Genomic DNA, 12790 nt, shown 5'->3' with positions numbered 1-12790 from the left:
AAGCAGTGAAAAGCAACCAACCTCCTGAATCTTTTCCCCAAGCTAAAAAGTCTGTTGTTTGCAATTGCAAACGCAAACTTCTTTTCTGGGGAGGAGTCACAGGAATCCTAGCTGCTACAGTTCTGTTGGCCTAAATACAGGATATGACCCAATACTAAACCAATAAAATTTTACAAAATTAAGATGGTTTGTTGAAATAAAAACCATTAAGCTTCAACTTACGTGTTCATCTGAAGCATAAAGGACTTCCATTAGCCGATTGACAAGGTCATTATTCTCTCCCCCGTGCTCTTGGCAGAGAAGTTCAATCTCCCTTAATTTGCCAAAGTAGAAATCCCTTTCCTTCTCCACGCCTTCAAGTGCAAGTTTTAATGAATGTACCTGCAGATAAACCAAGACATGATGCATCAGTTTTGAGGTACACTGCAGACAAAACAACTCAGTCTAAAATTTTGTATGCTAAACAATCTTAAATACTTATTCAATTTTATAGCTTAAAATGAAGTCCAATTTTCTTTCTTCAGTGCTAAATTGAACCATACCCCATTAGAGAACAGTAGATCAGGCTCCCCCATTACTCCCTCTGGATACATCTTAACCTTGATCCTTAAAGGTCAACTTTCTCAGCACTATTTTATACTGAAGCCCAAAGCAGCAGTTCAGAAATCAGGGCTACCTAAGCTGTGTCTCCTAACTGGGCTGCCAGCAGTGTCATGTAGTGGTAACTAATAAAACGTTCAGCTCAGTACTTGCATTATTTTGCCTGGATTAATGTATCGTTGTTGGGAAACATACAGTATCTCCTTGACTAAAAATACACAAAACTAGCAGAAGGGCTCATAAAGGGAAATAGTCTAGTTAGGAAATGAGAAGGTCCTCTAGTTACAAATGTGGTATTGGTGTGCTGGTTTTCCACCTCTCCTGTTCTGCCTCCCCACTTACCAGATTTTACAGACCTGTGTTTCAGCACTCTGCTGCCATGACTGGCTGCACCTCGGGCTCCCTGCTCTGGCTGATGTGCTGTTTCTACCAACAAATTCTCTCAAATGCCAAGTACCTTTCTCTTTGCAACCTTGTTCACAGGAGTCTTCAAGCTACACTGTCAGCCTCAATTTCACCACTAGGACTGCTGCAAATAATTCATGGGCAACACAGCTGTTAATGATTAGGCTTTGTACAAATCACGACATGTCGCGATATATTTTTACACATATGTATTTTAAAAAGAACAGCTCTGTGGTAGCATGACATATAAACTTCTGTCTATCGGGGCATACACGATCAGGATAACATCAAAGTGGCTTGGAAACTTGGAGGACAGCAGTATAAAAACCAACAGAAATAATCACAGATGAAGCTGTCTACAGTAAACACACTGACCCCAATCACATCCAATTACAGCCAAATTAGCATTCACATTTTAGAGCCTGCAATTATACAAATGATTCTCTAAATAAAACATGCTAAATAAATTAAATCTTATCAGTGAACTGATACAATTTAATAGAAACTTCTGTGCTGCCAGTTCTACTGGAAGTTAATTGATTTCCTTCACTAGTAAAAATACCAGCAGAGTTCAAAAAATGCTTTGACAGCCTACTAAATCCTTTCAGTTTGTTTTTCCATGACTGCTGAGCTAGTGATACCTTCTTCTGACCTTTGATTGCACTCTCAAGGCATCCAGCAGCAGAACTGACCTGTTAGCAGAGCAGGATCTCAGAGCATCTCATTTATGTACTAATTCATTTCTAACCAGCTGCCTGAGTGTGACACTCAAGTCTTCCCTTGATCGTTTGAATCCATGATGGATATAATGACCAGTCACCTTAAAATTAACTATTTTTTGACAAAAGTAGGAATAGCAAAATGAAACAAGAGTTTACAATATTCTGGTTTATAGATAAAGACCTCATACTTAGGATGTGCCTTCTGGAACTGCCACAGCATATTGCTTGAGAGCAATGCCTGCATCCAACCAGAACAAGTATGTAACTGCTTCCAGATCTCTTCTCTGTGCTTGCTACAGCTTGGGAAAACTACGAACTTCAGCTGAAAAACTGGCAGCTAATAGCTTAGACCATCTCCCCTTCTGACCTATTTAGTATGAAGACATTCTCCTGTTTTCATTCTATCACATTCACACTGCTTAAAGAAACAAAATCATTAAACGATGTACATTTGCATGGAGTTAATCAGCTACTGGATACAGTAACCATTGTTATAACCAAACCAGACATGCTTTCCTTCAGTTACACACCAGCTACCTGTCTGGGCCATGTGAATCCGTATTTCTTCAGATACTTTGCACATCTGCATCCCACTTTTTCCTTCCATGAACTTGCCAAAAGGCTGACACTTGTTTCTGTTTCTCCCATGTTTCTGTTTCTGGACCAAAAGTCACCCTCTGCAACCCAGTTAATGGGTGCAAAGGCAGAAGTTCTTACTGACTGGTCTTCTCTCTGATGGCACTTACTGGTAGCATGAATACTCACAGGGCTGCAGAGCCAGGCTGCAGATTAAGCACAACTGTAGGCAAAAACCCATGATGGTGCTGTTTTCAGAAACTACACACAGCTAGTAGTTCCTGGGACCACTCTCCATATGTAAAAGTCCCTTCTCTGTATGTAATGGCCCCTGGTTTGTGTTGTCATCTCAGCTGCACTCAGACACTCTTCAGGAGAGCAGTAGTTGGCACAGACCAAAGACACAACAGGGACCACTTTGTTATTTTAATGCTATGGGTAATCAAGTCCCAGTACAGAGTGACACTCCTTAGAATTTCATTCTGGAGTTTAATTTACTGGCACAGTTCGAAGATGATTTTAAGAGAAACTTTAGGATTGTTGGGAGCCATTAAACTGGCAAATGTTAGGGATGGCTTACAATTATTGCAAATAGCTCATTAAGCTATACTATGGTAAAACAGAGTGTCCAGACATCCCCACTAATTAAACTTTTCTGCTACAAATTGCATGCAAGTTCAGATGTTTCCATCTCCCTTGGCTGCTATCCATGAAAGGGATGAAAAAACTATTACAGCCACATAGGACCATGATATCCAAGACACAATTCAGCCCTTCTTACTCATAATCAAGACAGAAACTGGGTAATGGTGGCTGCTGCCCTCATCTCCACAACTGCTGTAGAGTAGTAAAAACCAGGCAATTTGGCTCTTCCATCATGTTCATACTGGGGGTCAGGAGAACCTGGCTCAGAGCTGCTTGCAGCATAGCTTTTTTGGCTCGTGTAATATGCCCATGGTTTACAAGTATCCATTAGTGGGAAATGAGATACCAAATGCTGTCAGCATTTAAAAAAAAGCCTTCCAGACCATTCTAGCTAGATGATGTTTCTTAAAAACTAGCTATTAAAGAATCAGTTTTTCAAATCCTCAGAATTTCTTCTTCTCTTTGGTGATGGAGGAAATCATCAGTTTTTCCTTCAGGGTTATTTGTATATAAAGCTTAAGGTTTTCACACATGGAACGTGCTAGGAATATGTTAGCAGTGGATGTGATAATGACTGTCTATTGCAGTAAAGATCAAATATTTTGATGTTGCTCAGATGCCAACCAACTCTTCCTTCCTGAAGCAAACACATTCTGACTTCTGAGTACAAATGTCACGGTTTAAGTGGCATTAAGCTGACGTTTGAACTCCGCTTGACATTGATCAAACAAAAAAGATTCCATTAAAAAAATATATATCCATTCCCTGTGCAACATTTAAAAACTGTTCTGTTACAGCACCAATCTAGAGTCCATTTGGAGGGCTGGTGGACCCTGTTGTGCTCTCTGCTGCTCAGAATGATACCCTCAATCTGCAGAATGCTGTGTTTGGGATGTGGCTATCCATCCACCACCTTTCAGTGTATAACTGATCAAGAACTTGCAAACAGTGCCCCAGCAAACTGAAATCTTTGCTGATCAGGTCAATGAAAGTCTGAAACTGAAATGCCCTTAATTGTGGAAAATTATACTTGATCCAGAATAACAATTGCTTCTTCAATACAGCTGCCAGGCAGCTCAAACTCTGAGTTTTTTTCCTTTCCATCTTCCCTCACCAAGGACAAATACACAGATCAGGCCTCATTTATAGTAGTGGCATTTACACCATTCTGACAGCACAGTCTTAAGTCAGATACAGGTATTTATTCTTGTCCAGTGCAGGCACTCTTGCAGTCCAGAAATGAGAGAACGGTGTAAAGTTCCAGAGCATAAACAGAAATGAAGCCCTTACATTCCTAACATTACAGAAATATCGATGCTTTATTAATTATACTGCAGAACATTATTTATAACTAGGTAGACTCAAAAAGGTAGATCGCATTTTTAAATGAAAATGGTGTGTTAGCTTCTTAACACCTTCCTTCCAGAAAGCAGAGCACAGTGCTCTAGTCTCAATTTAGCTGTAAATCTCTTAACACCTTGGTATTACAAACAGGCTTGTTTTCTCCACAATGGCACATTAAATGATTTCTTTCAAATTCGTAATACACCAGAGCAAAGACACTATCTGGATTTTTCCTATCCAAGTGAAATAAAAGATATATTTCAACATCTAATGAAATTATCCTACTTCAGCAAGACATACCTGTCACTCCTAAAATCATAATTTAAAAATACTGGCAAACATCACTCACCTCTGCCAGACATTATTTTTTACAATAAATCGCTTTTGTTTTTTTTCTTTCCAGCTTAGCTATTTCACTTTTGTCCCTTTGTAATTCTGGAGAGCATCATTCATCAGAAGACAATATTAGATTTCATGCCTGCCTGTGACAATGAATGCATCTACTTTTGTGCCTAAAGCAAATTTACCTGTTCACTGAGCTGTATGACTTGAGTTTCCAAATCTTTGTCTGATTTGGATGCCGAGCCGCTTGGTGCAGCTTTTTTTGCTGAAGATGGGCGAGAAGGTGTTGATCCTGGTTTAGAAGCTGGACTGGATTTAGCAGCACCTGAAAACCACAATAAATAAGTAAACAATAAACAAGATTGATCTCCATAATAAATGCATTCCTATTAACCTGATTAATAGGCAGGAATAGGAAACACAGGTATTGATTTTACAGCCATCCATCCTCTCTCTTACTTCAAGATGACAGTAGAGGAAATTCCACTGCTGTTATACCTTGGGGAAGGAAAAACCACATTTCCTACCAATCTGAGTTCGGTACTGAGAGTGAGGTAACCCTAAAACCAAAATAAACAACATCAAACCAATAATATAAAGTTCCCTTAGATGTGAGCAGCTTTCAGCTTAAAAAAAATGTGCCATTAAGAGAGTGTGCCCCCAGCCCATTACTTAACATACATAGCTATCCTCAATTTCCCTGGAGAAAGACAGAGCTGAAATAAACTCAGCTAAACTGCATCTGTGCTTTTCTCATTTTCAAATGTAAACCACCCCTGAGACAAGGGCACTGAAACTCAGAGCAGAATTAAACCCATTGGTGAACTCACAGCTGGCCACAGCAACCAGATGTGTTTTGATCTCCTTAGATTTTCCTATTTCTTTTTAATTACTTGCACTGCAAATCTGCCAGAAGAATATGGAGCAACATCTTCATCAGCAAAAATGGCAAGTAACGGGTGCGTACAGAGACTCTTTTTCTGCAGTGACTTGGCACATAAATGCCACAGCAGAAGAACAGTTGTGTGAAAGGGTTTGCAGTGCCTTCACAGGAACCTCCCAGCCAGCTCCTCACGCCTTGCTCTGCCTCTCCATCTTCCAGCTCTTGATGCTGGCTGTTTGATGCAGTCGCTCAGCCCATACACACGTGCCTGGCTCACAGCTCTCCCCCTGCCGCAGCTCCCACAAGCACTGCACTCTGACTCGCCCTTTTCCTTAGTCCCTCCAACAAGGAATAAATTTGAGATGTACTGGACAGACATCTGATAGAGAAACTGGTTTGGTTAAGAAGACGAAACAGAAACCCAGCCTCTCTCTGGCCTATTTGGTTTGACTTATTAAGCAGGCATGTGACTCAGAGGTCCTGCTTGGCAGCACCCACGTTCATCACTGTTTCCTACAAAGAGCAAAGCACAGTTGTCCAAACGTGCTGACAGGCTCCATGCCATCCTCCACCATCAAATGCTGCTGGCTCTGAAGCCTGAGCCACACAGGAGACAGCCCTAATCCAGCAGGCACCCAGCTCCCAGCTGAGCTCTGAGCTGGCAGTTCACCAGTTCCAGAGGGATTTTGCCCCGGCTTTCTCAGCAGCCACTTTCTACCCCACACCTCGCCAGCTGCTCCTCCCATAGGATTACTTGGTTTATGGCACACTACAAATTGTTCTAAGTTGTCATTTCCATGATGTATCCCCAGTGTCAGACAATGCTTTAATAAAGCAATCCATTGTAAACCCAATGCATTGAAAAAAAGCCATCACTAGGAAGAAATTGCAAGGAGGCAGGGAGAGGAAGAGAAAGCTTGTGGGGCTGTCCATATGTCCAGACCATGGAGCTCACAATGTCACTGACCTAGAACTATGACAGTGGTTCATTGGTGGAGCTGGAAAGTGATGGGAAAGGAGAGCAGCAATGGGTTATTTAATCAAGCTTAAGCTTTCCTGATGTAGTCACAGGCCTCCCTCTGTAGCAAGCATCTCCTCCCACCCCTACGGATAACTCTGTATTAACTGGGTCACCTAATGCTAACAGAACACAAACAAACAACTTGGTAATCCAGTTAGCATGTGTAAACATTTCTGTGCAAGATGGCCATCCTCCTTTTCTATGCTCTTTAACATAAGATGGATAAGAAAAAAAAACATACTGGTGGGGTTTTTGTATTTTTGTTGCGGTTTTTTCCCCTTTGTTTGGTGCTTTTTGTTTTGGTTTTGTTTCTTTCAGAAACGGGTGACTCCAATAGCTTCCATGTCAATTGCATACACAAACTCTTCGCTAGCACGTTTCAGATATAGTACACAGGCTTGCTAAAGTTGGGAAAATTCAGTGTTGTGTATATGTTTGAAACGAAACTTTTTTTCACATCATACTTAGATCAGCAAAGAATAAATCATTTGTGGAAAAACATTAAAAATGCCAAGATCTTTTGCTGCTATTTTTCTTTATGAAATCACCTAAACTTTAGCACTCTGCCTTCAACGGGGTTCAGCCCATATTTTGACTAACTAAAAATCAGCTGCTCCAGAGCAGGATTGCTAAAATGTTCTCAAAGCCAGTAAAATAATTTTCATTTGGTTTAGCAATAAACAGAAGAAAACTAGTGTCAAAATATGCAAGAAAAACACACACATGAGATAAAATCACTTTGACTCTAGCATTCCAGTTGGGTCTCAAGTTATTTAATGACCAAAGCATCAACATTTACTTCTTATTGTATTCTACAACTACAAGATGCAGGTTCAGGGTATCAGCTGAAAAGTAAATGCTTTAAAGCTGACACAGAGAGAGCTAAGGACAGAGCAGGCACAAACATTTGATCCCTAGGTATTCTCTCTAATTTTCAGCTGAGGTGCCCCCCCAGAGCATGCTGAGCAAACCCCATCCCCAGTGTCTGCAGCACTGATACACGGCATTATATTCTGCCCTCCTTTGAAAGCAACAAAGCCTTTTGAATTTCTACAGCAAAGTGTTACTAAGCTTTATAAAGTCCAGACAAATCAAAAGAACTCAACTTTTGCTGCACTGCTTATGATCAGCTCTTAAATGACTATGCTATCCCAATTTGAGTAACACAGATAAAAAACAGCTAACTAGCTGCTAGAAGGTACCAGCAACAGCTGGATAGAACTTAATTGCAACAGAGAACGCTTAGGGATTTCTAATTTTAAATTTCCTGGAGGAAAAAAAAAAACCTTTACTGCACATTTGTTCTGAGGCATCAGTTTTATAATCAGCTCAGAGGTAAGCTTCCATTCCAGCAGAAGCCTAATTTCATAAAATAATTAAAGGATGCTGGTTGATAGAGTAATGAAAAGTACTTGTAACAGCCAGACATCTAAACAGAGACGAAAGATCTTGATAGACTGAATGACTTGGGTGTTGAGCAATGGTTTCGCAGTCAATTAGTGCAATAATGGAATAACTCCTAATGCACTGTTCAGAGGCACTATATAATCCAAGCAGTTTAAATTCTTTCCAACTACATACCTTTCATGAAAATATTTTTATATATAACCCATTTACACATTGTGAGAAAGCACAAAATTTTATACAGGTATTTTATGTAAAAAGTATCAAATAATCATCTCTGCTCCCCCATCAGTGAGAGAACTGCACTGTAATCAGCACCATAACTGTTTGCCATTATTAATTCCTCTTCAAGCTTACTGCTGATGTTCAAAAGAAATGCAGGGCCCTTCCCTGGAAAGGAACATCCCCATGCCCCAGTGCTGGCAGCCAAAAGACTGGAAAGCACTGTGGCAGAAAAGGATTTGGGAGTCCTGGTGGACACAGAGTTGAGCATGACCCAGCAAAGCACCCTTCCAGCAAGGAAGGCCAGCAGCCTCCTGGGCTGCATTGGGAAGAGCATCGCCAGCAGGCTCAGGGAGGTGATTCTCCCCCTCTAGTGAGCACTGGCCAGACACATGAGGAATGTTTGGTTCAGTCCAGGGCTCTCCAGCACAGGACAGACATGGATGAACTGGAGAGAGACCAACAAAGAGCCACAGAGACTAAGGGAATGGAGCATCTCACCCATGAGCCAAGTCAGAAAGCTAGGTCTGTTCAGCCTGGAGAAGAGAGGCTTCGGGGGGGATCTTATCTACACCTCAAGAGAGGGTGCAAAGAAGATAGGAAACAGGCTCCTCTTCAGTGGTCCCCAAAGGATGGGAGGCAATGGACACAAAATGAAACACAAGAAATTCCATTTAAACGTAAGAAAAAACTTCCTCACTCTGACCGTTATCAAATACTGGAGGAAACTGTCCAGAGAGGTTGAGGGGCTTCCAACCTTGGAGATACTCAAAACATGACTGGATATGGTCCTGGGCAACGAGCTCAAGGTGACCTTGCTTTCAGCAGAGCAGTTTGACTGGATGACCTCAGAGGTGTCTTCCCACCTCCATGGTTCTGTGAGAACTTCTGTGACAGCATGCTCTGATTTTAGGTCAAGGCAGGACTCCAATAAGAATTTTTTTGTAAACAGTATTGCAGCTGCTTCAGTTTGGACCTGGATAACTTTTTGTACCTACCTACATAATACTCACAGAGATGAGAAAAGTAAATTCACAGTTGAAAGACAAATTATTCTGTTCTTGTACTGAATTAAGATGAGTCAGCTTTGAAGTGCATTAGAGGTTTCCCATCTGTGGTACTCCAGAAACAATTACTAGTCAGTCCACCGTAATTAAACGTATCCCACACAGTTTCAGCTTCACTATTCTTTTTGCTAAATATGTAAGTTCTACAAACAGATGTAAACTTCTGCAACATAAAACAGTGGATGTTGGCACTGTGCAGGTTTGGGTACAAAAAAGCTAGGCTGCAAATTCCAGTTCTCTTTGCATCACAGGCACAGTCTTGTGGACAAGAGACCTACTTAACGTTTAGGGAGAAATCCTCCTTGAAGCTATATGAGTAATTAGTATGCTGTTAAATAATTATGTAAAATTTCAGGAAAACACGTGCATGAATACAGTGTGGATGTGCACAAGGAGAGTGTGGAGAGCAGTGGAGAGCAATGGGAGCCCTGAACAAGCACAAGACGTGGCTGAGCCCACACAACCACTGCTTCAGTGGAATTTGGGAATCACTCGCTGTCTATTTTAGTCAAATTAAAGGATTTCATAAAATGAATATTCCTGACTCATGCCACAGGAGAAAAACCAAACCCAACAAGAAGCCACAGTAATTTCTTCACAAGCTAAAGAAAAACTCTCCACCCGCTTAAACCAAGTGAGTGAGAACAGTGGATGAATTAATATTCACACACACAGTTGTAGCTACACCAGGACACAAGAAAATGCTCAATTTAGGGACACTTAATGGAATAAGCGATGACAAATGATGCTTAAGGGGAATTAAATCACCTCAGACAAAATCTGACTCAACTTTCAAAATCCCAACATACTGCGGGTGCAGCTGTCCTAATTATTTCGTGGTACTACTTTCCCCTGGCTGGCAGGACCCTTCTGTCCCCTGAGCTCCCCAAACCTTCACTGCTGCTGGTCCAGTACAACCTGGTGAGCTCTACATTCACCCTCTCTGTCAGACAGCTGGCAAGGAGAAGTGTGTACGAGTACTTGAAATTTTCATAATTTCAACAGAGCTATCCAAGCAAGAAAGTCCAATGGAGTCCACTAGTCAAATGAAAAAGTTTTTATTGATGGCATGACTCTGTCAGTTCGTCTTTAATACAATATTTGATAGAAGAGAACTAACCAAAGCCTTTCCCCCATCATAAATGAAGACTCTACTCTAGATATAAAATAATCAACACCTACTACTTGTTCTCAACTGAAACCTCTATTTGCTCTAGAAACATCTTTAAGTAGTCAAACATTTATCTTCAACGGATTAAACCATTCCACACAGGCTTAACAGAAGAATACAATTTAAAATTTCAAATGCTCTTAAGAACCTGCATTTTCTAAAATCTCACTGTTTGCTTAGCTATAAGGAGAAAGCAGTCGCAAAAGGAAAATCTGAAAAATAATCTGCAAAAAAATGCATGTTGAAAAATGAAAGACTGTGCAAACATTTGTGCAACACAGACACTCAAACCACACCCACAGTACACTGAAAATTAAGATAGCCATTTTCACCACTGCTGTTCCAAACACAATCACCTCTCTTGAAAAAAGGCTCTGGCTCCTGCACTGAAAGGAACGTTGCCTCCTGGTCTAAATTCTCGAGCTCAGTGGGTTTAAAAATTAAATTCTCCTCATGCTGGCAGGGGAGATGTGTCTGTATTACAGCTGAGCCACTTTACCTCCCAGGCCAGCACTGTCACTGCACATGCTGTTCCCATCGGTTAGTACAATTCCTTGGCCTTGTATGAACTAGGGATGAAAACACTTTCAGTTTGTCACCCTGCAGCTCTTCCCCTCTCCAGCTCTGCCACGTTGTCCCGGAGCACCGCACCACTGCGAGCAGAGATTGCCATTGCCAACACCTACTGCCTGCCACCGGGGAAAAACGTAGCAAGTCTTGGTGGAATGCAAAAAAAAGCATTAGGAGTGCTCTAGTCTCCCAGGAATCCTAATTGTATCACTAGCTGCTAAAATAAAGACAGGTTTTGCTGAGTATTTTTATCCCTCAAAATTAATTTACAGCACATCTGCCACAGCAGGATATACCATTTCCCTACAGAAAATCAGTATTTCTCTTGTGCAATTGGCTTTTCGATGGCACATTATACATAATGTGTTCATGCACGAACAGTTCATTCTGCCCTGGTTATTTTCCCTGTCATAGCATGAGTATTTTTAGCCCTCATGTGATTCTCCAGTATTTTCCAGCTCTGCTTTAGTCATCCTGCTCTCACTGAATATTTCAAACCAAAAAAAATCTAACAGTCTTCAGATCTAACCTCTCACACTTTTAGCTCACATGTAAATAATTAATTTTATTAAGCTGTCTTTTACCCATGTATTTTTGACACCCCACTACATACACCAGAGTGCTCCACGGAGATTTGCTGTGACATACAGGAATACTTACATAAGACACTAAGCTAAAATCCTGACAACCTGATCACTATTTTCAATTTTGATCAGATGGAGCTTTTTCCGCTACTTCCCGCAGGGAGCATTAGAAGTGGCACAAACAACAGTGCCCTAATATTTTAATCCTAATTTTTACTCTACATCAGTAGGCTGTTTACCACTGCATTAGAGAAGAGCGGAGGCTGTAGGAGATCGAAAGTCAGCTCAGGGTTGGCAGAGGGCATTAGATCTAAAAGCAGCTGTAGTGCTGCTGCCAGAGAGCCTACAGCAGTGGTCTGTGCTGCTGGCTCTGCTCCTTGAAGGAGGAGAAGACCCTCATTTCCCCAGCCGGGAGCTGCATCCACCTGGTGAATCCTTGCTGCTCCTGCTGTTTCTAGAAGCAGAGTGCGGCACGTTACCAAACCCATCCACCCACGGCACCACCGTTAGCCCAGCCACAAATCGGCTCTGTCTCTGAAGGAGGGGACAAGGCAACGCGGGGGTGGCACAGCAGATTAGTTGCAGGGACCTATTTATGCTTCCATTTCCGAGCTGCATTATCCTTGACCTGCGCTGACTCCCCAGTAGGATCACCTTTGGAACAGGAAGGGCTATGGCTGCTGGCCTGCTCACTGATTAACACAAAACCCGCTGCATTTTTAGATTTCTCGAGTTTTGGGTTGTTTTAAACGTGTTTATTTTTCAAATTAAATCAAGACCACACTCTGCATTTATAGAGTTAATATACAGGTTAATATCCATTTACAGGTACAGGAAGCAGCTACCTGATACCAGGGGTCCTGTCAAGCTTTAGATTAAAATGTCAAAAACTATTTTAACTCATGCCAGTACCTTTTTGGATAAGTTTTCATAGCAGTCTGTAGGGATGTGACCACTTGTTAACTCAAGGACATATATCTTAGTCTACCTCTGAAAATATATTGTTAGAACAGTGTTATAAAGCAGTTATGAATAGTTAACAAGCATCTCCTAAATCACTCAAACCCCAAACTCTGTCAAAGGGCACTGGAAGAGTTACTCCATGGAGCAACAGGAATCACCTGAAATGCATATGAAATTGCTAGCAGCTAAAGTAAATTACTCCCTTAGAAATACATATATCTGATCAATTTAGAATAGGCATATTTTAAAGCCTGCCAAACCCCCAAATATG

General features: G+C 41.3%; 1 protein-coding gene across 4 annotated transcripts in view; it reads right to left on the bottom strand.

Moving 5' to 3' along the window:
• The window catches only part of MAPRE2 (microtubule associated protein RP/EB family member 2), a 99416-nt gene that overhangs the window by 7629 nt on the left and 78997 nt on the right, over positions 1-12790 (bottom strand). For all 4 annotated transcript variants that reach the window (XM_039549803.1, XM_010401198.4, XM_039549802.1 and 1 more), the window contains 2 exons: positions 4820-4959; positions 223-381 (listed from right to left, as the gene is read on the bottom strand). In XM_039549803.1, the coding sequence (XP_039405737.1) occupies positions 223-381; positions 4820-4959 (299 nt within the window). The remainder of the gene's footprint in view (positions 1-222; positions 382-4819; positions 4960-12790) is intronic.

Source organism: Corvus cornix, chromosome 2 (assembly GCF_000738735.6).
Source record: "Corvus cornix cornix isolate S_Up_H32 chromosome 2, ASM73873v5, whole genome shotgun sequence".
Classification (NCBI taxonomy): domain Eukaryota; kingdom Metazoa; phylum Chordata; class Aves; order Passeriformes; family Corvidae; genus Corvus; species Corvus cornix.
The sequence above is the reverse complement of the archived record's forward strand: the minus strand, read 5'-3'. Positions and strand labels throughout refer to the sequence as shown.